The sequence below is a fragment of the Pinus tabuliformis genome, chromosome 6, assembly GCF_031772625.1.
Source record: "Pinus tabuliformis cultivar Carrire ecotype Pingquan chromosome 6, CPIR1, whole genome shotgun sequence".
Lineage (NCBI taxonomy): Eukaryota > Viridiplantae > Streptophyta > Pinopsida > Pinales > Pinaceae > Pinus > Pinus tabuliformis.
The window spans coordinates 1,008,157,999-1,008,184,834 of NC_142292.1; the positions used below are offsets into that span (position 1 = coordinate 1,008,157,999).

General features: G+C 39.0%; 1 protein-coding gene across 1 annotated transcript in view; it reads right to left on the reverse strand.

Annotated features, from left to right (window-relative positions):
- The window catches only part of LOC149262411 (signal peptidase complex subunit 3B-like), a 133,755-nt gene that overhangs the window by 102,696 nt on the left and 4,223 nt on the right, over positions 1 to 26,836 (reverse strand). Inside the window, exon 2 of the mRNA XM_089424429.1 lies at positions 15,161 to 15,208. Within this exon, the coding sequence (XP_089280555.1) occupies positions 15,161 to 15,208 (48 nt within the window). The remainder of the gene's footprint in view (positions 1 to 15,160; positions 15,209 to 26,836) is intronic.

The window sequence follows — 26,836 nt, forward strand, 5'->3', positions numbered from 1 at the left end:
CCTCATCTGATGTATCAGCACCTGTAACCTTTTCTGCTTCAGCCTCTGTTTGTGTTTGATTGTCGATCAGAGCTATAATAGTTAATTTTTGAAGGTTGGAACCAAGGGAAACCCTTTCTGGGTTTTTCTGAGTTTTGGGCAAGGATCACACTCCTAATTTTATAGAATTTTTTGGGCAGATATGAGGGGTCAAACAGGGGTCCCAACTCAGCCAGCAGCTAGAGGAGCTAAGGGGAATTTGGGCCAAAATTCCGAGGTCAACATTTGGCCAATTCCTTCGTGGGTTATTATGGGTTTCTTGCGTAGAGGCTGGGATTAATTTCCCAAAATTTTCTGAGCAATAGGGAAGGCTCTAACAGCAAATCATTTCAGGCAGCAACACCTTTTTGGGCAGTAACAGCGCAGCTCTTGGGCCAGATTACCAGCAAATTTGAGGAGGGTGTTCCATTGTTCATTTTGGGCTTTTGCTAGCTTGCCTAGAGCAAGCCCAGGTGCACACATTCCAACACCTTGTTGTACACCTCTTTCCATTTAATAAAATGAGTAGACAACGCAGTTTGGTTGCCAATTTTGTGGTCTGATGGTCTGATTTAATTTTATGGTGTTGTTTTTATTGTTCGCTTTGCATAGCACTATTTTTCCTGGTTTGGAACATTACATTAAATAACTCACAAATAGTTATCATGCTAAGAAGAATCTCACTATCTACATTGTCGTAGATTCTTCAACATGGTATCAGAGCTAATAAGGTGCTAAAGTTGAAAGAAGGGCAGTAAAAGATACATTCAATGATCAACTTCAAGAAGGGCATCAAAGCAAGTTAAAGGGTTGTGTCAAAATTGAAGGATCAGTCTACAAACAACAAAGGGTTTTGTCTATGCAACCAAAGAGACAATCTACAACAGCAAGATCTTTTAAGCAAAGTCTTTTGGTAGAAATCATATAAGAGAAATTTTTAGCCAACGCATTTCGAACCAACCAGTGTGTCTCCATAGAAATCATCAAAAGGCCACCAAGACCCTCATCAAGATGTCCACAAAGCAATGAAGCTCAAAGGACCTCAAAATCGAAGACTACATCATCTCGAAGAAGGTCGGAGTCCTAGAAGCAATCTTGATCTAAACCACAAAAGAAGGCAAATTGAAGGCAATAAGGCATGGACATCTTCAAAGGATCATCTCCTTGCCCTAGAAGTAGATCATCCAAGGAAACAGCAAATCATCCTTATCAAAAGAAACAACCTTTCCTATTAAGGAAAGGCTCTCTCATTTGTAATAAGGTCATCCAAGAAGAAGCTCTAATATATTTTCATCAACCATTATCAAAGCAATCAAGTTGAAGATTTCATCTTCACATGACATGTAAGTATCTTTTCAATCTATAATCAAGTTTGATTAAATCACTTCATGATTGCAAGGACATCTATAGGTTGGATGGGTCATCAAGATTCCTTGCATGAAGAAGGAGGATAAACATAGTCCTCTAAGTAGCTGAAGTCATTAAACATATCAAAAGGTCTCCTTTGAATTCATGGAAAGGGATACTTATGAAAGATCCCCTCATATAGCAACATTGGAGACATCAAAGAGATGCACATGATAAACTCATTCTCTGAAGATGCAATGAAGAAGATCACATGAGATCTACATGAAAGTAAGGGTATCAAAGGATGTAGGATATCTTCATAAGGTCTCATCTACAAGATCTAGGAAGGAAGATAAGCATCACTGATCTATAATGCACTAACAGACAATCAAGGTAACAAATATCCATGAGATAAGAAAGTTACCTCATTCGACAAATTATGGTCTCTATGCTAAATAGAGAAAGACAAGTTGATGACAAAAGTATTGAAGGTTAAAGGACTAAAACATGTGCAAAAAGGAAAAGGAAGTTTGGTACTCAAACAAGACAAAATAGTATAGCTAAAATTATGGAAAGATCATGGAAGCTCATATCACCAGATAGGATGGAAGAAGCTGAAGAAAAGGGCCAAGGAAAGAGGGAGCAATAGATCTCTACTATGATTGGGATAGTATCCCTCACAAAAGGCTCCTCTAAAGCTTTTGTTATAAGATATGACAATGATAATAAGATGCATTGTGACATCATGGAAGCATTAGAAACAAGAGCTCGTGACATCACCATGGGAATCATGAAGGACAAAATCCATGCCAGACAAACATGAAGGATATAGTTCTTGAGAACCTCAGCGGACATTAAAGAAAGGAAGGAGTCATCTAGGACAAAGCTCATCATACATCAAGTCAAAAAGGAAACATCTGCCAGTTGGGGATATACAAGATCCTCAAAATTCTCTAATGGAATCCTCATCAGAGGATTCACTAATCTAAAGAGGAAGCAAGTGTTTCATCAGGAACTCCAACTTAGGGAATTCATGGGATGATGGTGTGATGACATGAAGCATATCAAGGGATTCAAGATCTTTTCAATCAAAGAAGTTGTTGAAAGAAGCCTAGATCACCTAAAGGTAAAATGAGGTATGTATACTTGTATTTAATATTATAATGTCATGTCATATGGTTGCAGGTAACATGGATAATTACTTCTATCTTGAGAAGAATGATCAAGAGAAAAAGGATCTTCTACTCTGAAAGGATGCAAGAAGGCATAAGTCACACTAGATGAAATCAACATAATATGTCCTCATATGAAGTATGAGGTAGTTGACTAAGAAACTCTGATTGAAAGCTCCTGGAAATGGAATGTGTGAGGAAGGAAGAGATCGTGAGATATGCAACCATGATGAAGGCAATCAACATCCAAAAGACCATGAAGATTTGACTAGAAAATCTCTCGAAAAGATATGATGACTCTCATGGAAAAAGATGTAGACCCTTGACAATAGATACCTTTGGGAGATGTGTCAACATGTATGCAGGATGTTGATACCTACAGAAAGATGTCATGATGAAGAGCCATCTAGTAAGGTATGATTTGATTTAATGTTATGTTTTGATTTCTTGAAGAATATCTGGATAAGTTCATGCAAGGCTACTGGAACAAGAATTGGAAGTACAAGTACAACATTCAAGTGGATAGAAGAAGCATGATGAGGAAGAAGTAGCCATATGACGAAGGTTCCAGATATGAAGAAGGCCACTTTCCATGAAGAAAAGGAATGACATGGCGAACTAAGGAGGAAAGTGATCGATGGTCATTGCCCTACAAGGAAGAAGCTCAATAAATTTCATGACATTAAGGAGAAAAGTTGATCAAGCAACTGAAGGACCCACGAAGAGGAAGTTGTTGATGTATAGAAGAGTCCCTAGCTAAGAGGGAGCTCTGACAAGTTCATGATTAAAAGGGAGCTTGGGCAAGGTTCTGATCAGAGGAAACTTGGGCATATCTTCCCCAGTTGCGAGGGAGAGATAGACACAACATTCTTGTCTTCACTTTGCAAGAAAGAATGGAGGATTGGGTAATCATCTGGCATCCGATGCTCTTTGAGGATGTATAGGGCATCCAAGACAAGAGTAGGCAAGAGGACTGATATTCTTTCAGGGCTGGGAACCCAAGATAAGAATAGTCCTAGAAGGTCATACTCAGTGAACACTCGGGTGGGTATGTACCTTGAGAGACAATGATGAAGGTGTCTATAGTCATTGGTCTCGCCAACATTGTGCTTTGATCTAATGAGAGATAGAGCTGTCAGTCAAGGCCTTGCTATGAAAACAATGTTGGTTACTATGATGCTATACAGATGGGTTACCAATCCAATTCTTCTTATGAGAAATTCTTCAGATTGAGAATGACCAAGTACCATCATGAATACCTCCCTAGTTAAGAGGGAGTGTTGAAGAAAGTGTAACTAGGTTCGGTCTTCATGACATTGATTTTTGTAAACAAGAAAAATGAATTTATTATTATACCTTGCTGCATGGGTTTCATGAGCAAGAAGTTTATTTATTTAGTAGTGGCTCCCATTGAGAGCCTTAGGATAAGTCAAAGAGTCAATGTCAGGCATTAAGAATATCTTCTTGAGCATGAGAAAAATATATGAGTCTATAGAAATGTCAAGTAGCCCACCAAGACAAGCACAAGAAGTAGTATGCCAACAAAACAATGTGAAACACAGTCATGTCGGCCTCAAACTAAATTAAATATATATATAACTGTCATGTCGACTCAATAAAAAGACACAATGTTTCACACTGTCATGTCGGCTTGAATACATGGACAGACAACTATATATACGTAGCTGAAGTCACCACAAGAAGTACAGAACTTCGGATTACTCTGAAATTTCGGATGGCATTGTGAATCTTGGACAAGTGCAGGATTGCAAGAATCTCGGACAAGGATGCAGACATCTCAGATAATTACAGTGGCACAGTGATACAGTCTCGGCATAATTGTGGCAGGGAAGATCTCGTTGGAAGAAACACACAGTCATAGTCTCAGTGATGAAAGGTGATTTCAGGATCCCACTATAACACACACAGTCTCGGCATAATCATGATAAGGTGGTCTCATAGTAACACACTGTCTCAAAGGTGCAGTCGTGATCTTAAGCATAGATATGTTATCAATGAAGACACGGTCACAAAGTTATGATCTCAGTGAAGGTGCAGCTATGAAACAGTCATGATCTCGATGGATTTAGGTACAGATCTCATTCATATATATGGAGATCTCGTTGGTATGGTGAAGACCTCGATATAAGTGCAGCAATGGTGTTACAACAGTAATGAAGATCGTGGTGGTGCAAGTAGTGATGGCCCCAGTGTTATCTCAGCAATGATGAAGAAGAGGATTGGTGTCTTGCTCTTGGAGTGGCATCATAGGTCAAGGGTCATTGTCTTGGTATTCGTCAATTGGAATCTCTATAAGAAGAATTTTGTGCAGGTTCTCCTCTCCAAGAGGGAGAGGTTTTGGCCCTGGCAGAAAGCCAACATCATGTGTTCTTGTTTCTTTGTTTTTGGTAGCTACTTGATGAACTAAGAAGACACACTCTAATAATAATAACAAGTGAAGATTGTGCTAAGAAGTTAAATAACTCACAAATAGTTATCATGCTAAGAAGAATCCCACTATCTACATTGCCCTAGATTCTTCAACAAAAACTTCATCTCGGACTCTTCGGCAAGATCATGCTTGCAATGCGCTATGAGCTCATCAGACCCTGTGAGAAACAGGTCATCGACATATCACACCAATATGAGAGGCTCGCACTTCACCTGAATGTAGTACAGGTTCGGATCTGCCTCATTCTTGGCGAAGCCCATGCCTCGCAAATAACTGTCAATCCGCATATACCATGCTCTGGGAGCCTACTTAAGCCCGTACAGTGCTCTCCTCAACTTCCACACATGGGAACCCCTACCATGCACCTCGAAACCCTCTGGCTACTCTATGTAGATCTCTTCCTCAACAATATCGTTGAGAAAGGTTGTCTTCACGCCATTTGATCAATCCTCCAACCCATTTCCACTTTTATAGAAATGATAGCCCTGATGGATGAGTATTTGGCTACTAAAGTGAAGGTCTCGTCATAATCAATCCCTTCCTTCTATGAAAAGCCCTTAGCCACAAAACGGGCTTTGAACTTCTCCATGCTACCATCCACAACATGCTTGATCTTGTACACCCAACAAGAACCAAGCACTGACTTGCCCATTGGTCGTGGCACGACCTCCCATACGTTGTTCTTCATGATGGAAGAAGTACTCCACCATGGCATCCATCCACACCTGATGCTTGGACGCCTCTTGAAAGCTAACAAGTTCAACCTCAATCAGTTCACTCATCAACACCATATACCTGGAATAACGATGAGGAGCCCAGATTGTCTGACTGAATATCTCAGAGTACCAACATACTCTTGGGCCTCCGTCAATGTCTGCTCTGCTCACTTGGCCTTCCTTTTCCCTATGCCTGGAGTTTGGAGTTGGGGGTGTGAGGAATCCCCTATTGCTCATCCTGATCTCTCTACTCGACCTGTTCACTCTGCTCACCAACCTATGAGACTGTAGTTTGAGAAATTTTCACTAACTCAACCCTTGGTGTTCTTTCCTCCTAAACCTCAATTGTAGAAGAACTCATGTTATTAGACTTCCGAAGAGCCCTCACTTCTTCGAACTTTACATCCTTGTGCACTATTGTCTTCTTGAGAGCAGGAATGTAAACACGATAGGCTTTTGAAGTCTCGCTATACCCCACAAGGATACCTTTCTCTGCAATAGGTTCCAACTTGGTCCTTTTCTCCTTAGGAACATGGCAATATACAAAGCACCCAAAGATGTGAATGTGCCCCAAATCTGGTTTCTTTCCCGTGACCTTCTCCACTAGTGTTAATTTGCCCAACATTTATGTGGGGTTCTATTCTGCAAATATATGGCAGTGTTGCAAGCCTTTGCCCACAAAAACCAAGGCATATCCTGATCTTGGAGCATGGCCTTGGTCTCTCCAACCAATGGTTAAATTTGACGGGTATTTACCCACATTTCACTTTTTTAACCATTATTTACTAGCATTTTTTAAATTTACTCCCATATATATATAATTTTTCAAGGGAAATTATATATATATATATATATATATATATATATATCCACAGGCTCTCCAGCCCAGTCTGGAAGAGATGTTGTAATGCCTTGTTGTGTTATGTTATGTAAACATTTTGAAATGTCTTGTTATGTTATGTAAACATTTTGACTCGGTAAAATAAAATTAATAATTTAACATTGACAGTTTTTTAGCTCTAGGTTTTGATAACCCATGGTGGTTTTGCCCATGGTATTTGTTATGATGAATCCTATTTAAAGGCTTGAGGAAATCCATTATGGAATGTAAGAGTAGTGTAATCCATTTCTATATATCAATCCAGTCAAGCACAACACACCCACTTGATGCAAAATATGTAAGTTTTAATCTTTTCAACTAGTTTAGATTTTCTGTAAGACAGTTTTGTTTTCTCAAAGATTCATTTATTTTGATTTGAATTGATATTAATGAATTTTATTTAATGTATGCAAGTTGTTCGTGACTATGAAGCTACCAAGTTGTTCAATGGGAAAGTTGTAGCCAAAGGAGAGGAGAGGTATAAGGAGGAGCACTATAAATTGTACTTGTGAGTTAATTTGAATTTATTTATTTCTAAAGTCACGTTTATTCATAAAAATTTAATGGTTGCGTAAGACTGAAAGTATGCTTTAAAATCATAGTAATTTAGTTTTAATTTGAATTTATTTATTTCTAAAGTCACGTTTATTCATAAAAATTTAATGGTTGTGTAAGACTAAAAGTATGCTTTAAAATCATAGTAAATAATCTAATAAGATAAAGATGATTATTCAATAATCAGAGCTAAATCATAATTTTAATTTTTTTATTATTTAATTAATCAAAATAATTAGCCTCTCTAGTCTCATACCAGAGGTTGGGATTATACAACGAATCTTTCATGTGTGTCTCATAACTTACCCCAAAAAAGATTATACTCATAATTTGAATTTATTTATTTCTAAAGTCACGTTTATTCATAAAATTTTAATGGTTTCTTAAGACTAAAAGTATGCTTTAAAATCATAGTAATGAGTTTTAATTTGAATTTGTTTATTTCTAAGTCACATTTATTCATAAAAAGTTAATGGTTGCTAAAAGTGCGCTTTAAAGTCATAGTAAATAACCTAATAAGATAAAGATGATTATTCAATAATCAGAGTTAAATCACAAGTTTAATTTATTTTCTATTATTATTTAATTAATTAAAATAATTAGTCTCTTATGTGGAATTCTAATTTTCTCCTCCTAATGCAGGTAAGAGAATTTTCTTGCCTTACGGAAAAGAGACAAAGAAGTGAGCTCCTCACAATTCACGAAATTAAATACATAGTAAAAAAATAATTTTCTATGATAAAAAATAGCCTACTTGATATTTTTTAAGTAATATAAAGCATAGACATGCATCTTATGGTTAAGCCATAATTAAAAAAAATTACGAAGACAAAACATAAAACTTATACTACCAAAAAATTGTTTTTATACTCTCAACAACAAAAAATAACAAAAAACATGTAATACATGATATTTAAATGATGGGTGAAAATAAAGATCAAACGTCATGTGAAGGGCAATTTTAAAAAGAAACCCGTCATACAAAAAAAAAAAAACCTGACGGGTAGGAGTGTCTGTCAAATTTATATCCTGGCTCCAACTATAGCCCTGTTCTTCTGCTCTACAACCCCATTTTGTTGAGGGTTGTATGAAACTGTCAACTCCCTATTAATGCCTTCTAGCAAATAGAAGTCCTTGAAGGAATTAGATGTGTACTTGCCTCCATTATTTGACCTCAACGTCTTGATGTTTCTCCTTGTTTGATTCTCAACTAAAGCCTTGAACTCCTTGAATATGTTAAAGACCTCGTCCTTACTTTTCATGAAATAGATCTAGGTCTTCCTAGAGAAGTTGTCAATGAAGGTCGCATAACACTAGTACCCACTCAAGGATATTGTTGACACGTTCCCACACACATCTAAGTGCACTGGATCCAAAATCCCTTTGGACCTAGTGTTGTTGCTCAGAAAATTGGTCTTGGCATATTAATCAGTGTGCAACCCTTGCACACCTCATGTTGCTCAACCTTTAGTTCTAGCAGCCCCGTCACTATCTCCCTAAGCACGTTAAATGCTCCAGGACGAAGATGCACCATCTTCTTGTGCCATAACTCACCCAGCTCTTTGTTATAGCTCACCAATGCATGTGTTGGCTCAAACTGCAATCAAAACAAGTTGCCCTTCCTAACCCCTATCACTTTTGTTGTCTTGGAGTTCTTGGGCCGAATATACACTTTACCCTCGTCAAAGGTCACAATGTAACCCTTGTCCTCCAAGGTAGCAATTGAGATCAAGTTCTTTGTCATACCCGGAACATACAACACATCCTCCACCAACAAGGGTTTGTCGGACTCCCTCTGAAACTTGACCGTGCCAATACTAGTTGGATGGTACTTGGCATTGTCTCCAAGCTCTATGTAGAAATCCAACTCCTCCTTCAGACAAATGAAATACTCTTTGACTACTGTCACGGGGCAAGAAGCCCAACTATCAATCTACCACACACTAGTGGCAACTAAGCTCAAGAGACATGTAATGAGAAAAAACTCTTCTTGAACCGTGCTACAAATTTGTCCACCTCTGCGGCAACAGCAACCTGCTTCTTCTGCTTTCCCTTCTTATTATAGCATTGGCTGACGTAGTGGCCTAGCTGATGGCATGCAAAGCCTTTAACCTAGCTTGGATCCTTCTTCCTATCCTTGGAAGAGAACCCTCGCTTGGTCCTTTCTCAGCGTTCTACTTACCCTTGCTTGCTAGAGCAAGGTTCTCTTCTTCGAACCTTTTCTTTTGATATCCCCGCTAACTACTTTCTCGGATCTACTCCTAGACGAAATCATCCCAAAGCCTTGCCCAGTCAGGTAGGTGATTTTGGCCCATAAGACACTTGACAGAGACCTCCTAGTGCTTCGAAAATCCATTCAAGTCTATATGCACTAACTCCTCCTCAGCAATCGTCTCCCCAACAACAACCAATTCATTCCTAACCTGTGTCACCTTGGACAAGTAAGATGTCACATTCTCGCCCTTAAGGCTTAGACATTCTCGTGCCATGCAACTTGTCCTTAAGCATCATTTATTGACTCTAATAGGTGGTCTTATATAGCTTCGTGAGCGCATCTCACATCTTCTTCACAGTATCTTTCTCTAACAGATGGGATATGAAATGATCTTTGACCACATCGAGAATAATCCTCCGCGCCTTGGCCTCCTTGAGCTCATGCAGATCCACGAGGACTTCACTCAATAAACCTCTGACATATCACGTGCGTTCGGGGCATATTAAACAATACCCTTAATTTGACTACATATTGGAAAATACCTCTAAAAATCACATTATTTAACCCCCTACCAATACGAACCCAATACACCTTCCCAATTTAAACATCCCCTACTTTCACTAGATATTGCAGGTATCCATTTTTTCATTAACATTTTTAATACCCCTTTATATTTTTCATTTTTTCCTTCATATATATCCCCCAATATGAACCCACGTGGTATGGTATTGCTACCCCAGTGAAGCCCCGTGCACAGATCTAGAGCAATTGGATGTGAGCTTGGTGGCACCACAGTTGTATTAACAAAATTCCACAACTTGTTCTCCTTGAGAACAGTTGAGATTTGAACCTTCCATTGCAAATAGTTCAAAGAACCCTCAAGCCTATCCCCATATCAAACACTAGTTCCCATTGTAGAATAAAATCCTCAAAGAGATTGAAAACTAAAATTTGATATTTTTTTGTCCTGGAACCTGTGTCAAATATCCTTGGCTTTGTATTCAGAGTTTAGAGCTTTAATACCATGTTAATTTCTTTAAACCCAGCTACAAATTTATTGTCTCAACAAATAATCACAAATCTAAAATAAACAATGCTTTCTAATCTGATTTGTAACAATAAATATTTTGGGTTTTTAACCAAATAAACAACAGAAGCAAAAATACTCAAAACCAATCACATGCAACAGAGAATAACACAGATATACCCTAGAAACCCCAGTGTGGGGAAAATTAGCAAATGTTGGGCCTCTTATTCAACTTCAGGAGAGATTTTCTTACAGTAACCTTACAAGAATTTGCTCCAACAAATACACAACAAAAAATCTTGGTCTTCTCTCTCACTCAACCCTTGTTCGACCCACATGTGCGGCCCAGCAAAAGAACCTTTGCGCACGAGGAAAACTTGGCCTACTTGATCCAAGCTAACTTAGCCTCTCTGTTGATCTCGCTTGCCCGATTTCGCTCTAGCTGGCAGATCTAGCGTTTTCTCACTCTCACTGCCAAATATTGCACTCCACTGAATCCCAACTCATGCTAATCAATTGTGTCTCTCTTTTGGCTCAAACCTCCTATTAAAAAGATCAAACCCTAATCTCAAGCGAAATCCCTAATATCAATAGTTGAGATTAGATCTCGACTCACTGAGATCAATGGCTACGAATTAATTTGTCGTTGACTTTGCCTTTTTAGTAAAAAGGTAACCAACAATTAAATTAAATTGTTGTCTAAAGTCTTGACTTAGGAAATTCATTAATTAACTGTCGTAGGAGATAATTAAGGTGACTCGTTGCATGTCATCGCAACTGATCCATGCAGAATCACCTTCCAAGCTACAATCTCAATACTATATAAGCAATCGTAGCATCCTCTGATCTCATAGTAAAAAAGGCACCGAAAAATTAGATGCATCTCTATCTTCAGCTCCTATACGCATCTGGCAAACCCTATCTGGCAGTAGGCTAAGGTGGTCGATCACGATTTAGATTCTATAATAGCCCACCAGAAATTGACGCACAAGGATCTTGAATAACTCAATCCGATGTCCTTACGTGTAACGGGGGCAAGCAATGAAGCCATCCTACAACTCCAAGAAGTGCACTAGATAGAAAGCCATCTTCGAGCCTAGGCTCTGTGAGGGTGCAATCTAGGTAAACTAGATGTACAATCCACAAATGTCCTCTCTAATGGCCCAATTCAATCACTATTTAGTCAACAAGAAGTGCCCCAACACATCTAAAGAATATCTGAAGGGGGGTGGGCAATTTAGGGAGATGGTCATCAATTGGAGAAGCCTCACAGTACCAAACCCCGATATGACCCTATGTGACCTATGGGGCAAGCTAAGGCTAGGGCTTCAAAGGAGAAAAGTCTTAGTTAGCAGCACCTCGCTCTCATGAAGGCAAAGTCCCCAAAGGTCCAAACTTTGTTAGAAGGTGACTCGATAGAAAATGACTTTAAGGCGAAAAGGAAGGGCTTTAAACTCTCATAAAACAATGGGTTGAGAGACCATACATTTGCATCAGGATGATGCACTTAAGAAGTTTGTTTTGGACTCTCCAAGTCCAAAAACAATCCATTTGAAGCAAACTTGGTCCCCAAATCTATAAACCATAGAGTACCATAGGTCTGCTAATTGTCTCCAAGAGGTGAAGCTTGGACAAGATGGCCTTAAACTAGTTTTTGAAACACTATTGCTTGAGAAGGGAAAGGGAGCCATACCCTTCACTAAGTCAAGGCTAGAGGGCTTGCTACATGCCAAAATGAGGCCCCACAAACTAGACCCTCAAACAGGTGAGCACTGAGCATTGTCTAATCTTAATCTCCTCCCCTTGAAAGTAGAAACGCAGATCAACGTAAAAGCTCTTCGACATGTTGAAGATCATAACCTTGGTTTTACCTAAGTTGATCATCCACTATCAAAGATTGCAAAAGCTAGCTAGGGCACTAATCTATACATGTAAGCCCTTAGGTGTGGCGGCTAACAAGATCAAGTCATAAACAAAGAGAAGCAAGGAAATCAACACCTAATGTAGAAGTCAACCATCTCCATCTTGAATGTGCTCTCCAAGAAATGACTCTAGCTCATTTAATGTAGATCTAAAGAGGGTCGACAAGAGGAGGCACCCCTGTTTAACGCCAATGTTACTCTGAATGAAATCAAAGAGGCGATGTGCCATACAAAGATGACCCAAAACAAGTTCATGTATTCTCATGATGACCACTAGGAGGGTCTTAGGGATGTCAATGTCATGAAGCCTCTGAAATAGAGCCTCTCTCGATACTATGTCAAATGCTTTCCAAAATTCCACAAAGCAACAAAAGACTTTCGAGGAGCAATGGTAAGCCTCCCCAATGATGGATATAGCCTATGATTGGTCATCTAGTACTCTGAGGGGAAACAAGCCTGCTCTCTAGCCCTAAGATATCAACTCTCTAGCTCCTTTGAAAGCCATAAATGTAGGATTGCAGCATATAACTTCAAGAATGTATGCCAACCATGATAGTCGAATAGTTGTTTGGATCGAAACAATCCCTGACTCGTAGATCAGATGAATGACGTGTCTAGCCCAAGAGTAGGGGAAGATGAAACAAACCACACAATTAAATAAATCGACAATGTGCAAGTCAAGAGAATGGATTGTAGAAAATTTTACAGTTTTGGTAGTCCAGACTCCAAACAGTTTCAAGTTATTTGCCAAATTTTCATACCCACAGTCCCAAATTAGTTAACTGATATAAAACTTGTAAATGCAAATTTACTTAAAACACTATAGAGCTACCTCTATCATTTGACTTTTCCAGCTGACATGAAGAAATATAAAACGCAAGCACACACATAGAAATTTACACAATTATTTTTTAGTCAACTGGCCATGGAAAAAACCACAAGGGGAAAACCAGTTCCAAGGGTGTCTTTATATCGCTTTTTAAGGAGATTTGTACATAGAGAGAAAATCAGACTTATCTCCCCTGATGTCTTGCTGAAGTCACTGCCAGGTCACTTTGAAAATCAAGCTCTCTCTCAGACATAAACTCAGCCTGAGTATGCTTAGTTTTCTGTGCTCTAACAGTGGATTAATTTGATGCCAAACTGAGCCTGAAAATACAGTGATTTTGTGCCACCTAAACAACTGCTGACAGCCTCACACTGTGTGCTGAAGATGACCCAAAAATCACACTGACAGGGATCTGATACTTGGTCTGAACAACCCAGAAAAACTCAGCCTTCCTTCTCCTTGTTTCACGGCCAGATCTTTGCACAAATCACGGCCTGTTCTTTGACTTAAAGCTCAGTCTGACTGCCTGCCAACAACACTGAGAAACAGCCTGCAAACTCGGCCCTAAATTCGGCCTCTCTATACACAACAGACTTGGCCTGTTCTCAGCCACAGATTTCGGTTCTGGAAGCAGCTAATACCCAGCGTAAATTTCATCCCACAACTCGTCCTAAATAACACAGCAAACTCAGCAGAACTCCTGGTGCGAAATCTTGGAAACTCAAACCTGAACTCTCTGCTAGAAATTTGTTCTAGTAGTCTCCCTAGAAGTTCGAGCCCTTCTCCTTGTGCTCAACAATCTCTGGCTCCCTTCTCTCCCTTGCTCTCTAGCTCTCCTTTGCTAGCTTGAGCTGCTCCTCCTCCTCTTCTCAATAGCACACTTGAAAATCATAACAAAAATGCTTTCCTTTTCCTTTTTATCTATCATTTGTGAGAAAAACCTAACCCTAGAGATCTAATGGCTGAGATTAAATCTCAGCTCAGTAGATCAAGGGTAGAGATTATTTCCCTCTCTTGACCCCTTCTCTCATGTGGTCCCTCTCACTTAATTAGCTCCTACTCACCTTTTAATATTTTGTACCTTGTGCACTTTATCTCTCATAAAATGACTTTTAAAATATAAAAGTCACTTTAATTTTAGAAGTCACTTTGTACCTTTTCTCCCTAAAGTCACATTTAAAACATAAAGTGACTTAACTAAAAAAATACCGAGCACATGTACCACCTCATAAAGTGACATAACTCCATGACATCAATAAAACACATAATGTCACTAGACAAAAAGGTTATTCCGGTGTCTTCCTTGGCCAAAAGGATAAATGCCTAGGAAACACTTCCTTGGTACAAATTTTCTCAACATGGATGTCATGTTTAAGGAACTTGGCATGAAGGCTTTCCTCGCCAACTACTTTACCAATGCTCATAACCATTATTTTGCTCCTAATGTCTCTTTAAAAGAGGAGATGGCATGAAAAAGAGAGGAAAGGGATGTGGGGTAGGGGCCTGTCCGAGAATATCTTAGAGGGAGGTCATATGGGATATCATGGACTAGGGTTCCAAATCTAGGGGAATGATATACTTTGGAGGTGGTAATTATCACCATCCCCTCTTCACCAACTAGTTAAGCCTTTGAAGATGGGAAAACTTTAAAAACAAAGAAATCAAACATTAACAAGATATCATCAAGAGAATTAGTATATCACCAACATATAAAAAAAATTGAAAATTTTGGGCCAATTAGAGTCAACATTCTACAAGTTCTCTATTTTATGGCCATCCCCATTTATTTTTATCCAACAACAAAGAAAACTCAACACAAATATATCCCCAATTATGGATTAGTTGATAACTAGCAATAGAAGATGCTCAATAATCTAAAGTGAGCTATTTAGAATTGTATTAAATGCACCATTTTCTAAAGTTCGCCATCACTTGGACATTTCAAAAATAAACATAAGCGAGCCAACTACTAGCACTAGTGATTAACATGCCAAAACAAAGTATACAAGGATAAAGAAAACCCCAACCTCATCATTTCCATTTGGTTGCTTCTGAAACCAATTAATGTTTAAAACCTGCAACCATTACAAATAAAATTAGAATAAGTAAACATAATTAGCATCAAATCCTAAAAATATTTCACTAATTGATGACATTTTCGCAAAAAAAATAGATATACAAAGCAAAAGTATCAGCAAACCCAATAAACTCAGGCATATATCAAGCAAATAATTTATACAAGCCAAACGTAAAAGAAAATGTACAGCAAGTGAGCAAGTGGGGCCTTAATTGACTAAGAAAATAGCCCAAGTATAATGGTTCCATTATCCTTGTGGTTTGCACTCCGAAATGACATGTGTCAAAAGTGGATAGTGCCAAGTGCAATTCACAAGAAATCTTGGTGGACTAGATATCCTTCATCCCTGCCACTTAATCCAAACGATATTTGTGTTATGTGGAGAAGCCCCCTTTATTGAGTTGGATTTCTCTAAGCAATTTAATAATAAAAATTTAAAGGGATATATTCCTCTTCATAACAAACTCAAATTGTCACTTAAGCTAATTTTAGTGTGGATTTGCCATAACACCATGAGATTCCTTGAAAAGAAGTAAAGGTAATCCTCTTATGATAGAAAGTAAAATTTTGGTTAGAACAGTTGTAACAAATTGAAAATACTAATGTAATATTCAAAGGGAGTGGAAAGATTTGCAGACATGTAATGTGCTAGAAGCTACAAGCCATGAATGTAACCCCCAAGGGAGGAAGCAAGGTTGCCCCTTTCTGAATACCATGGCTTTAGGGATGCACTAACCAGCTCAAGGAAGGTGACAATACACTAAGTGAATTTAATTTGAAAAGAGTTCTAGACAATCGGTGAGAAAGTTAAATTTCATCAACTAAGCAGAGGCATTTTTTGTGAAAAAAATAGAGAAAAATACCACAATCACCCATTGAACTTGAGGTGTTTTGGGGCAAAGTTCCAAATTTTAATGAACATGCACGAACTAAAAACTCTCTTAAAGTGGGCAGCCAAAATTGAAAATGAAGAATTAAAGGCATGATGCAAACGCCAAATCATATGCCAAGTCAAAAGGCTTTCTATAGGTTTATTCACCAAAAAGGAAGACAAAGTAATTATTTTGTGTCACAAACAACACTTTTTGAATAGTGGAAGTTTGTTTAATATGTTGTAGTTCTCGATGTGTCTTAACTAGTAAAGAAGAACCCAACTTGTATCCCTATCTAGATTAAGCTACCAACATGTCACTAATGAGGAAACATTTAAATAAACTAGAAATGTCTTGGAACAAACCCAACCTACCACTAGAATAATGTAAGGAGAAAGTATTCAACTTCACAAGAAAAACTATTGAAACTTTTAGCAAACCTAAGGGGTTGACCAAGAGAAGAGGCTTTGAGCTAAATGTGGATTTAACCTAGGCCTAGCAACTTAATTATGAAAATCTAGCTCTCGATTATTAATCTACTAAAATATAGCTCCTTCACAGGATGCCCTATATACAGATTCTAATCTCCATAATGAAAATTTCTAGGAAACTACCAAAATAAAGGTAGCTTGGAGTCTAAAATCAACAAAAACTAGTTCAATGCTCTTCAAGAGGCCAAAACAAAAGATTTGGTTGACAACAAAAACTATGAGATAACCATAACTCCTAGAACCTAATGCCCTACAAGGATGAAACAGAAATGCAAAATCTTCTCTGGAGGAGGAGGACCCAATTTACATTTGGAACTAAAGAGAGATTCCTCAAACCCATCCATAGGTATTGCAATGATAATGCAAACCCAAAGATAATGAAGCTTCTTAATCTTGGAAACCATGCAAGATTCCATAGAGGTCAAGTAACATTTCATATCATTGTTTACTAAGCCAAAATCCACCCATGAAGATAGAATAAAATCAAAAGGACTTGCTCATTACGGTTAATCTAGCTTGATTGAAACATTCCAATTATATGCATAACATCAAAAATGCATGAAAAGAGGGTACTCTTAAACATGGTACAAGTATTTACATTAAAGCAAAACTTGAAGGAATGAGAATATTCAATATATTTAAATGAAAAAAGGGAAAGCAGGGTTTGGATTATTGAGATAATATGAATTAATTCTAAGTTATGTTGTGGTGGATGGCGCAAATGAGGCAGACATCCTTATCAAAGACATACGACATTTACCTCAAGGAATCTAGAAAAGACCAAGGTAATCCGTGGATAACATGGTCCCTTTACAAGATGGAAACACCAACGATTTTAATCAGATCCCAGATATTCTTCTTTTTTTAACCACGTGGTGAATCGATAACTGCCAGTCCTGATCTATGGGAGACCCAGGATCAATCCTCGTAGCTGCCACTATAACACCAAGAGTACATCCAACTACCTGCAAGTCGATATGCTAAGATCCTATGATTTTAGCAAAGCGAGACTCTCGTGCCGCCAGGGGGGAATCTGCTCTCGAGCCGCCACCATAGCAGGTCATGTACTCAATGAGATTTGAACCATGGTCTCTTGAGCTTCGCCCAAGTAGACTTACCGATATTAAACTACAAACACCATCCAAAATTTGGACAAGGAGACTGTTTGGAGGCCAAAGAAAGCATATCCAACATGCCTACAATTTCTTCAACTAGCTAAACACATCCAAAGCTTAGTCTACATGGAAGAGTTTTTGAATGGCATCTGGCAATGTTTTACCAAACCACACTAAAAGACCAAAACAGAACACTAGTGGATGTACTGGAGAATAGATTCATGAGACCATCCACAAAATGAAATCAGAAAGGTTAATAGACCAAAGGAGTTACAGGAAGATTTCATAAGTCGACCTAGGAAAGAAGAATCTATTAGGATGGTCGAGAAATTAGAAAATCCGAAAAATAGGGGATTGTAAACTCTAATTTTATAGACTTCATTCCCAATGACTATGTTATTAAACCTACCTACAAGGTATCTAAAATCTACATTTCCACATTTTTTAAAACAAGAAGATCCATCCTAGATCCACAAGGCTCTAAAACCTTACCATTTGCCTAGAAAATAGCCCCTCCACCCCCTCTAAAATGTAGAAATCTAAGCTTTTCATATCAATCTGCGTTTATGAATTTGTGAGAACAATTTGGAGAAAAACTTTTGTGTATGTATGCATTCATGGGTATAAGTGCATGTACATGTGCACACATGCTTCTATGTGTCATTTCACCATATCTAGATGCTAACTTTACAAAAAATGGGCAAATTTATAACAAGAACTACATCTATTTCCATGCAACTTAGCCCAACAATAAAGATGCACTTTTGTTCCTAGGGTGGAGACTAATAAATTCATATAATAATAATTAAAAAAATATATCAATAAGGCCTGTGATAGGATGGAAAGGAAAACACCTCTAAAATCCTTGCCAAATCTTAGAATTGATCAATGTCTTAAATCTATGTCAAGAAGGTTTTTATTGGTAGATAAAGGTTTTTATCCCCCCCCCCCACACAAGGGCCATGTTCATCCCTCGAATCCTAGCTATCATGTCCCCATTTTTATTCTTCTTCATAGTATAGCCAGGGTGCATTTACAAGGCAGGGGATGGCCAGGTCCGTGGAGTAGGTTATGTCATCAGGGGTCCCGATGGAGTTTTGAAGAGTTTCTATGAGGTCCAACGACATTTGCTTGGTATATTCCATCATCTGCACAATTTGCCTTTCATTCCGGCGCATTCCGACAACTTTCAAAAAACTAAGTTATTAGTGGACTTGACTCAATTAATTATGCTTAAGGTGGCATTCCGAGACGAATACGTGGCAGAACACCTTAGTGTAATTGCTCGTTGGAACTGGAACGAGAAGATCTACATGATGGGATGGTTAGATGGGAATTTCAATGACCTGAGGAGACATGATGGACAATTTACCATTTTCCCACATTAAAAAGAATATTTTATTTGAAATAAAAGAGGGAAAAGTGCTCCATGATTAAATAATAATAAAATAGAAGGTTCTAGAAGAGTCCATCAAATCTATAAAATAGGAGGAGGAGACCATTGGAAGACATCTTGGTTTTCATATTGTTTCTTGTATGAGAGGTTGAGGACCCAGTTCTCTACTCCATTGGTAGCCCCAGGACGAAAACCCTCGAGTGAGATATAGAGATTGGGCGAGCACCCATCTCCCCTTGGTGGATTCATTCAGAATCCACAGGTGTAGTGATTGTTTTTCTGTTTCAGTTTGGAGACCGGAGGGTCATTCCCAACTATTGTATTGGCATCTATCTATATATAATAAAGTTGGATTTTGGTTGCTGCATTTCTCATTGTTCCTCGTGTTGTGATTTTTAATGAGATTTTATGCAATTTATAGATTTATGGTTTCGATTTTACATGGAAATCTTCTGGTAAATGCATGATAGTTTTATATGAAGTGTTTGTTCCAAAAATTTCTGATTTGGGACATTACAGTGGTATCGGAGCCTTGTTCTTGGCTCAGCTTTGGGTTACCTTGAAAGGCCAAGTTCAAGGGCTTCAAGATTTCTTTCATTTTTCCGGAGTCATTATTTTGTTGCAGAAGAAATTTCTTGCAAGGTGAAGATTGAGCTTCATATAAGAAGCTAAATTGTCGAATGATTAAAAGGGACCCATTTTCATTTTGCAAAGTTGCCCGTCAAATTTTAATTATAAAGGCACCGAAACATGAAGTGTCGCCGTGCCGTCAAGCCAATTTTAACACTGAAAGGGGGTCCATTATATGCTTTGAAGGTCTTTTGGCGAGGATATAGTTTCGGGTCGCATTTCAGTGCAATTTCAGGCATGTCATCGAGTTGATGTCCGAAAGGATTAGCGATGAGTAGATTGTCTCCTCATCCAAGCGATTAGTAGTTCGCATCCTCGATTAATGTCGGAGCTTCTGGGTGCATTAAGTGAAATTCACACCTGTTGTATGTAACCATTGACGCCCAAGTGTGTGCGATCATTGCGATCAAGGATCGAGGAACTAGTAGGCCCCAATCTGTCTAAATGAGTATCTAAGTGGAGTCACGTATTAGGGGCCGACTCTTTGATTTTGTGAAAATCGTCCAAATTGTTGAAAGGGATTTTTTCCAAGGCCGAGGGACCAAGTACTTCCTTCACCAGCGCTACAAAGTCCAATTTTAATCAAATACCCATCGGCTGAGAAAATTCCAGACAGTCGTATTCATTCCAAGTGTCGAGCTTGAGCTTGTCATCAAAAAGTTTGAGATCAAAGGTCGTGAGCCAAGTCTATCAGAAGCTGCGGTTGTGGGGTGTATTTCTCAAATCACCAATGTCGAATATATCTTTGAATCGTGGCTATTTGATTGCTTGATGTTTATTGTCTGAAGATCAATTTATTTTCATCCTCAAGCTTAACCAAACTGCAAGGAACGCATTCATTTGACGCGTCACTGGAGCAATTCGTGGCAACCAGAATCGACAATCAAAATCAATTTTCTGGTAGACTGCCGACCTTATTATGTGGTGGGGTGAAAATTGAAATATCGAAATGGCGAATGAATCTCTAAGCGATGGAGTGTTGAATCAGGATCATAGTAGATGGTCGTCGCATGCTCCAATTCCGTGTTTTGAAGATAGACAGAGTCACATTACAGTTGTTATCACGACTGCTAGAGCCATGTTACAGGTACGCATGGAGCAAGATTGATTGACTTCATTTGCCACAAACCAAACCGGTGAAATATTAGCACTCACATCCATCGATCACGAGGTTTGGGTCAATTGACATAATACGTTGTTCACCTGGAGTATGGGAATGTTGACCTGAGCATAAGGCAATCTAATGAAGCAGAGTCTGGTGCTCGAATTCGGAGGGTCGCAGTCATTAACCAAGCAAGTTAATGAATTGCAAGAACTACATTGCGTACCAGTTGCGCCTCTTCGTAGGTGCGTCACTAGAATTTAGCATTAAGCCAGCCTTATTATCAGACGGTCGAGACAAAAGTTTGACTGGGCAGGAAGACTACATGGGTTGCGTACTCTTGGGCATCATATCTCTAAATCAAGTTGTTGGATGACAACAACGTTTATATCGGCAGCTATCTTTAAAATCAAGTTTTTTCTGAAGCTTTAGAGGGACGAATAGAACTATGGCAATGTATTTTTCTGTGCTGGAAGTCTGGACTGTTAACTCCAATTTGGACAGCGTATCATTGAACCAACAGCTGGCAGCTACTTATTCCAGGTTCTTCTCATATTTCCTGTGTATTGTATTTTCATCATAATGACCATGTAATAGCTCACTAAGTGCTGATATGTATGAATGCATTTTGGGTTTAACAATATTGAGGTGATAAGTGAAGCAAAGGGAGTTGTTCTGGGGTATTTGTTTCCATTCCAGCATCTTCATACACCAGCCATTTATAAATTCCTGAGCATTATAAGAATTTACTTGGACTTTAAATACTTAAAAGTTAATTGGAATGCACAGTGACCATTGTGTTTATTGAGTTAGAATCGTGGAAGTGTTTTGGGGTATTTGTTTCCATTCCAACATCTTCATACACCAGCCATTTATAAATTCCTGAGCATTATAAGAATCTACTTGGACTTTAAATACTTAAGTGGAATGCACAGTGACCATTGTGTTTATTGAGTTAGAATTGTGGAAGTGTACTTTCAGCAGTGCACATGTCAAAATTATTGATAAAAGTGCCATTGGAAAACTCAGTTGAACCCAAAAGTTTATTGAACTATATATATGGAACATTGCTCATTTGTCATTACTATCCTTGTGCACATAAAAATTGTACTTGTCATTCTTCAGCTGAAACATGGATCAAACCTACCTAAACTCCCTTAATCAACCAGCAATAACAAACAACAGACCGTTCTCAAGGGGGTTCTATGCCATTCTTCAGAGAGAACAACCAAAGGATGTGCAGAAGGGGCAAGAAATATGACACAAGATATTTGCTCTTGGGACAAATTTAAAACACATGAGAACAAAATGGAGAAAAAAAATTCAAACTTGATGAACTAGATACACTCATTTCCAAAGTGAGCCAATTAGAAGGGAAGAAACTAATCTGGGCTCTAAAACCAGCGATGCTTGCCCTCGTTCAACATAAGTTCTTGGAGGAACCTTGTGAAGGGGTCAAACTTCCAATTGCATCATGTCTCAGTAACATTGTGAGGTTGACTTCACCCATACCTCCTTATAATGATGATGTTATGAGGGGAGTTTTCAGGTTGATAGTAGAGACTTTTCAGGACTTGGACAACAGTGCGGGTCCTACATTTGGGAAGAGGCTTGAGATTTTAGAAGTTATTGTTGTAACTAGGACTTATGAAGTCATGTTTGATCTAGAGTGTGATGGTTTGTTCTTGCAAATGTTTTGTTGCTTCTTCAGCATTAGGAAACATCATCCTGACAGAGTCATAGCACACATGCAATCCTCATGTATGAGAGGCCGTGATGCCATCTGTCGAGAGTTGCAATCTCGATTGTTGTCTATTTGGAGGAGAGAGCAATTGGTCTCACCTGTTGCTTATGGTCTAGCTGAGAGGTTGGTTGAGCAGAACATTGGGCTGTTCAGGAGACAGTTGACCAGGGAGGAGTAGCTCAGGTTTGGGGGCTCATGTAGCAAGAATGAGATGAGGAGGAACGGACTTCGCTTCATCTACAAAGGACCTTGGGGACCTGGCCACTCATGCTTGAGTGACACTAAGGAGATGACAATGGTAGAGCAGGGGGATATTCTTTGTTCGACGAGTCCATGGGTTCATACAATCATACCTTAGAGAAGCACGCGCAGTCATATGGATTTGATGACAATAGCCCAGATATGCATCCATGTGTGGTAGAGAAGTACGAGGAGCAACTGATTGTTCCCATGTGGGAAAGAGATCAGGGAGCAGATGAGCAATTGATGATTCAGCATAGAAAGCACATAGAAGAGCATGAGTCATGGCGAGTCATTGACATCAAGCCAAATTCATATGATGAGCGGTCCATAGGTCCTAGGAGAGACATTCAGGATAGTGTGTCACCAGTGATGAGTCAGCATGAGCAGCATATGACGAAGCGTGGGTCAATTGAGGAGGATGAGGCACACAATATGCATGATGGCCCATTTTTGGATAGTCAGCTACTGGCTCACGTTGAGCCCATGGTGGAGGATGAGCAGACACCCGTGGGGCAGTCATTGGAGTTGAGCAAATAGATGTGTAGGCAACCTCCAGGGAGGTAGTATTTGCAGACATTTGTCCTCGGGAGGTGTTGGAGGTTGACGGGGTAGTTTTGCAAGAGGCTAGTAGGCGGCAGGAGTTGTTGGAGATGGTGATGCATCCATCTTTAGGTCTACCCATTGATGAGGTGCAAACAAATATGGCGCAGCTAGCAAAGTTGCAACATATTCAGGCAGCAACCCTCTCCAGGAGTTCATAAACAGGGCTTGCAGCACAATTTGCCCACTTTTTCCCATTAGAGGGAGAGAGGCAGGATTTCTTGGACATGTTTTGATTGTCCAGATGGAGCATCAGGAGTTGAGCATGGATCTATATCAGCATAGCAGATGTATTCCTTGCACAGGAATCCATGCATTGGATTGGCGAGAGATCATGAATTGGTACCCTACTGATGGAGTATCATTTTTTGTCAGAGGCATTATATTGTCGGAGCCCTTAGAGGTGAGGGAGGTTACATGCTTCAGTTGGCAGCAGGATGTAGACAAGCCACTCATCAGTATCTCAGCACAACATCAGCATGATGAGACAACCGGAGCTATAGCACAGCAGGAGCCATGGAGCATTGATGCTCCTTCTTGGTGGCATTGGGATCCAGGTGGATCTACTAGTAGCAGGTTGAGTCAGAGATGGACATGGGATCCAGGTATTGGAGGATCCAATCATGTTTTGATAGCTTGGAGGCGTGACGTGGACCAGTGGTTCGTATGGGATCCAGGCATTGGGTCTCAGTTGCGTTGGGCCACCAGATTGGTCCACAGGTTTGGATTGCTTGAGGGCAAGCAATCTTGGGGCGGGAGGACTGTCATGTCCCCATTTTTATTCTTCTTCATAGTACAGCCAAGGTGGATTTCCAGGGCAGGGGATGGCCAAGTCCATGGAGCAAGTTATGTCATCAGGGGTCCCGATGGAGTTTTGAGGAGTTTCTATGAGGTCCAACGACATTCGCTTGGTATATTCCATCATCTGCACAATTTGCCTTTCGTTCTGGCGCATTCCGACAACTTTCAGAAAACTGAGTTATTAGTGGGCTTGACTCAATTAATTACGCTTAAGGTGGCATTCCGGGAGGAATACGTGGCAAAACACCTTAGTGTAATAGCTCGTTGGAACCGGAACGAGAAGATCTACATGATGGGATGGTTATATGGGAGTTTTAGTGACATGGGGAGACATGATGGCCAATTTACCATTTTCCCACATTAAAAAGAATATTGTAATTGAAATAAAAGAGGGAAAAGTGCTCCATGATTAAAATAATAATAAAATAGAACGTTCTAGAGTAGTTCATCAAATCTATAAAAGAGGAGGAGGAGACCATTGGAAGATGTCTTGGTTTTGATATTGTTTCTTGTATGAGAGGTTGAGGACCCAGTTCTCTATTCCATTGGTAGCCCTAGGACGAAAACCCTCGGGTGAGATATAGAGATTGGGCGACCACCCATCTCCCCTTGGTGGATTCATTCAAAATCCACAAGTGTAGTGATTGTTTTTCTGTTTTAGTTTGGAGACCGGAGGGTCATTCCCAACTATTGTATTAGCATCTATCTATATATAATAAAGTTGGATTTTGGTTGCCGCATTTCTCATTGTTCCTCGTGTTGTGATATTTAATGAGATTTTACGCGATTTATAGATTTATGGTTTTGGTTTTACATGGAAATCTTCCGATAAATGCATGATAGTTTTATATGAAGTGTTTGTTCCAAAAATTTCTGATTTGGGGCATTACACTAGCACACCCATGCAAGTAGGTTATTTAATTCCAATGCAAGTCTTAGCTAACCTTGGCAAGATATCTGATAGATATTGAGGCCTCACCATAGAGCATCCAAATCTAGACATGATTTTGGCAAAAGTAGCGGGGTTTCAATCACTCATTACAAAGGTTGAATTGAACAAACCTCTCCAAAAGCATGTAAGTTCAACCTTTGTTAAGCAGCCTACAAAAATACTGGAAATAAAAACTTGTAACTCACCTCCTAGATGCAAGGCCCTTCTTTTTGCAGGAAAGGCGACAATTAGTAAGTTCTCGAGCGAATAGCCAAGTCACAAGGGAACTCTAGCTAAAAGAATATTAGCACTCGTTGATGAAAGGATCCCTCAATTTCTTCCTTTGCCGACAAGGATACATTATGTTCCTCTTCTAGCTCAAGAAGATCAAAATTTTATATTTCGAAAGGGTGGCATAGTTTCTAAGACTAAAAGGGCTTTCCCTGAAAGCTTGAACAATTGATTTCAATTCTAAGGAGGGCATTCCCAGAAAAATTCCAATATGGGTCTAACTTATGTATCTTCTATTGATCTTCAAGGACGAACCCAACCTTTTAGCTCATTGGTAACAGTATAGGAAATTTTCTGAAGAAAAGAAATGCCAAAAGCATGCTGATTATTCATGCCAAAAATTTGAAAGCAATGCCAAAAGCATGTCAATAGTCCTCTGCAAGAATTTTTATAAAGTTGGACATTTCAAAGGGGTTTCTAGAAGTAATATCGCTAACTCTTGATGGCTACGTCACATCCAACAGTTGGATTGAGAGCAACACCCCTTCAAGTGCAATATCTTTGGAGTATGGCCACACTAGCATACACCGCAAAACAGGAGTTACTCCTCCCTTGGAATAGTCAATGTTAATAGTCACAAGGAGAAAACACCAACAACCATCTCCTCAACCCAAGAGTAAATAGCCCTCTTTGCCTTCATCTTAAGCCCCAACTAAGCAATTTAAGGTTTTAAATGTTGAAGTCCAAAATACAGTGAAGGAGATAAGGTGCATTAAAAAAAAGGTAGTTGAGAAGGTGCAGCAAGAAGGAAATGAAGCAAAAGCACGAGAAAAAATGAAGAATCCCCAACCTCAACAAAAGCCAAAGATTGACCTCCAAACCCCCATTTGTATGTTGGGGTTCTCAAACAAAGACTCAATTCCTTACCTGCAACTTGAGGAATGAAGACAAGGAAAGAAGCCAAAGAAATGGAAGTTGAGCACAACAAAGTGATGGGATCATAATCTTTATTGGCCAAATATGGCTACTCATTATGAGGTTTGTCTCAAAGTTAAATGTTCTTTATATGTATCTCGCTAGGAAGTTAGTTTATTAAGTAATATACAATGTTCCACCAAGACTCCGGTGCAGGGAGATGCGGGTGCAGGCAGACGCACAGGAGGGATGTGGGGGAGTACCCTCAAATTTTAGGGAAATTTCGGGGGTGCGGCGGGGGCGTCGGGGTATAGAATTTTTAATATATATATATATATATATAATTCAAGTTCATATTCATTGTTCAATAATGAAAGCATAAATATTAAATAGACTAATAGTAATATGGATACCAATACATTGAAAATTGAAATTTGATCCACACATAAAATTTAAATTCATAATTGAATTAAATAATGACATACATTGATCCATCCTCATCATTGAATCATTCATTTTGATACATACATCATTCATATGACATACTCATTATTC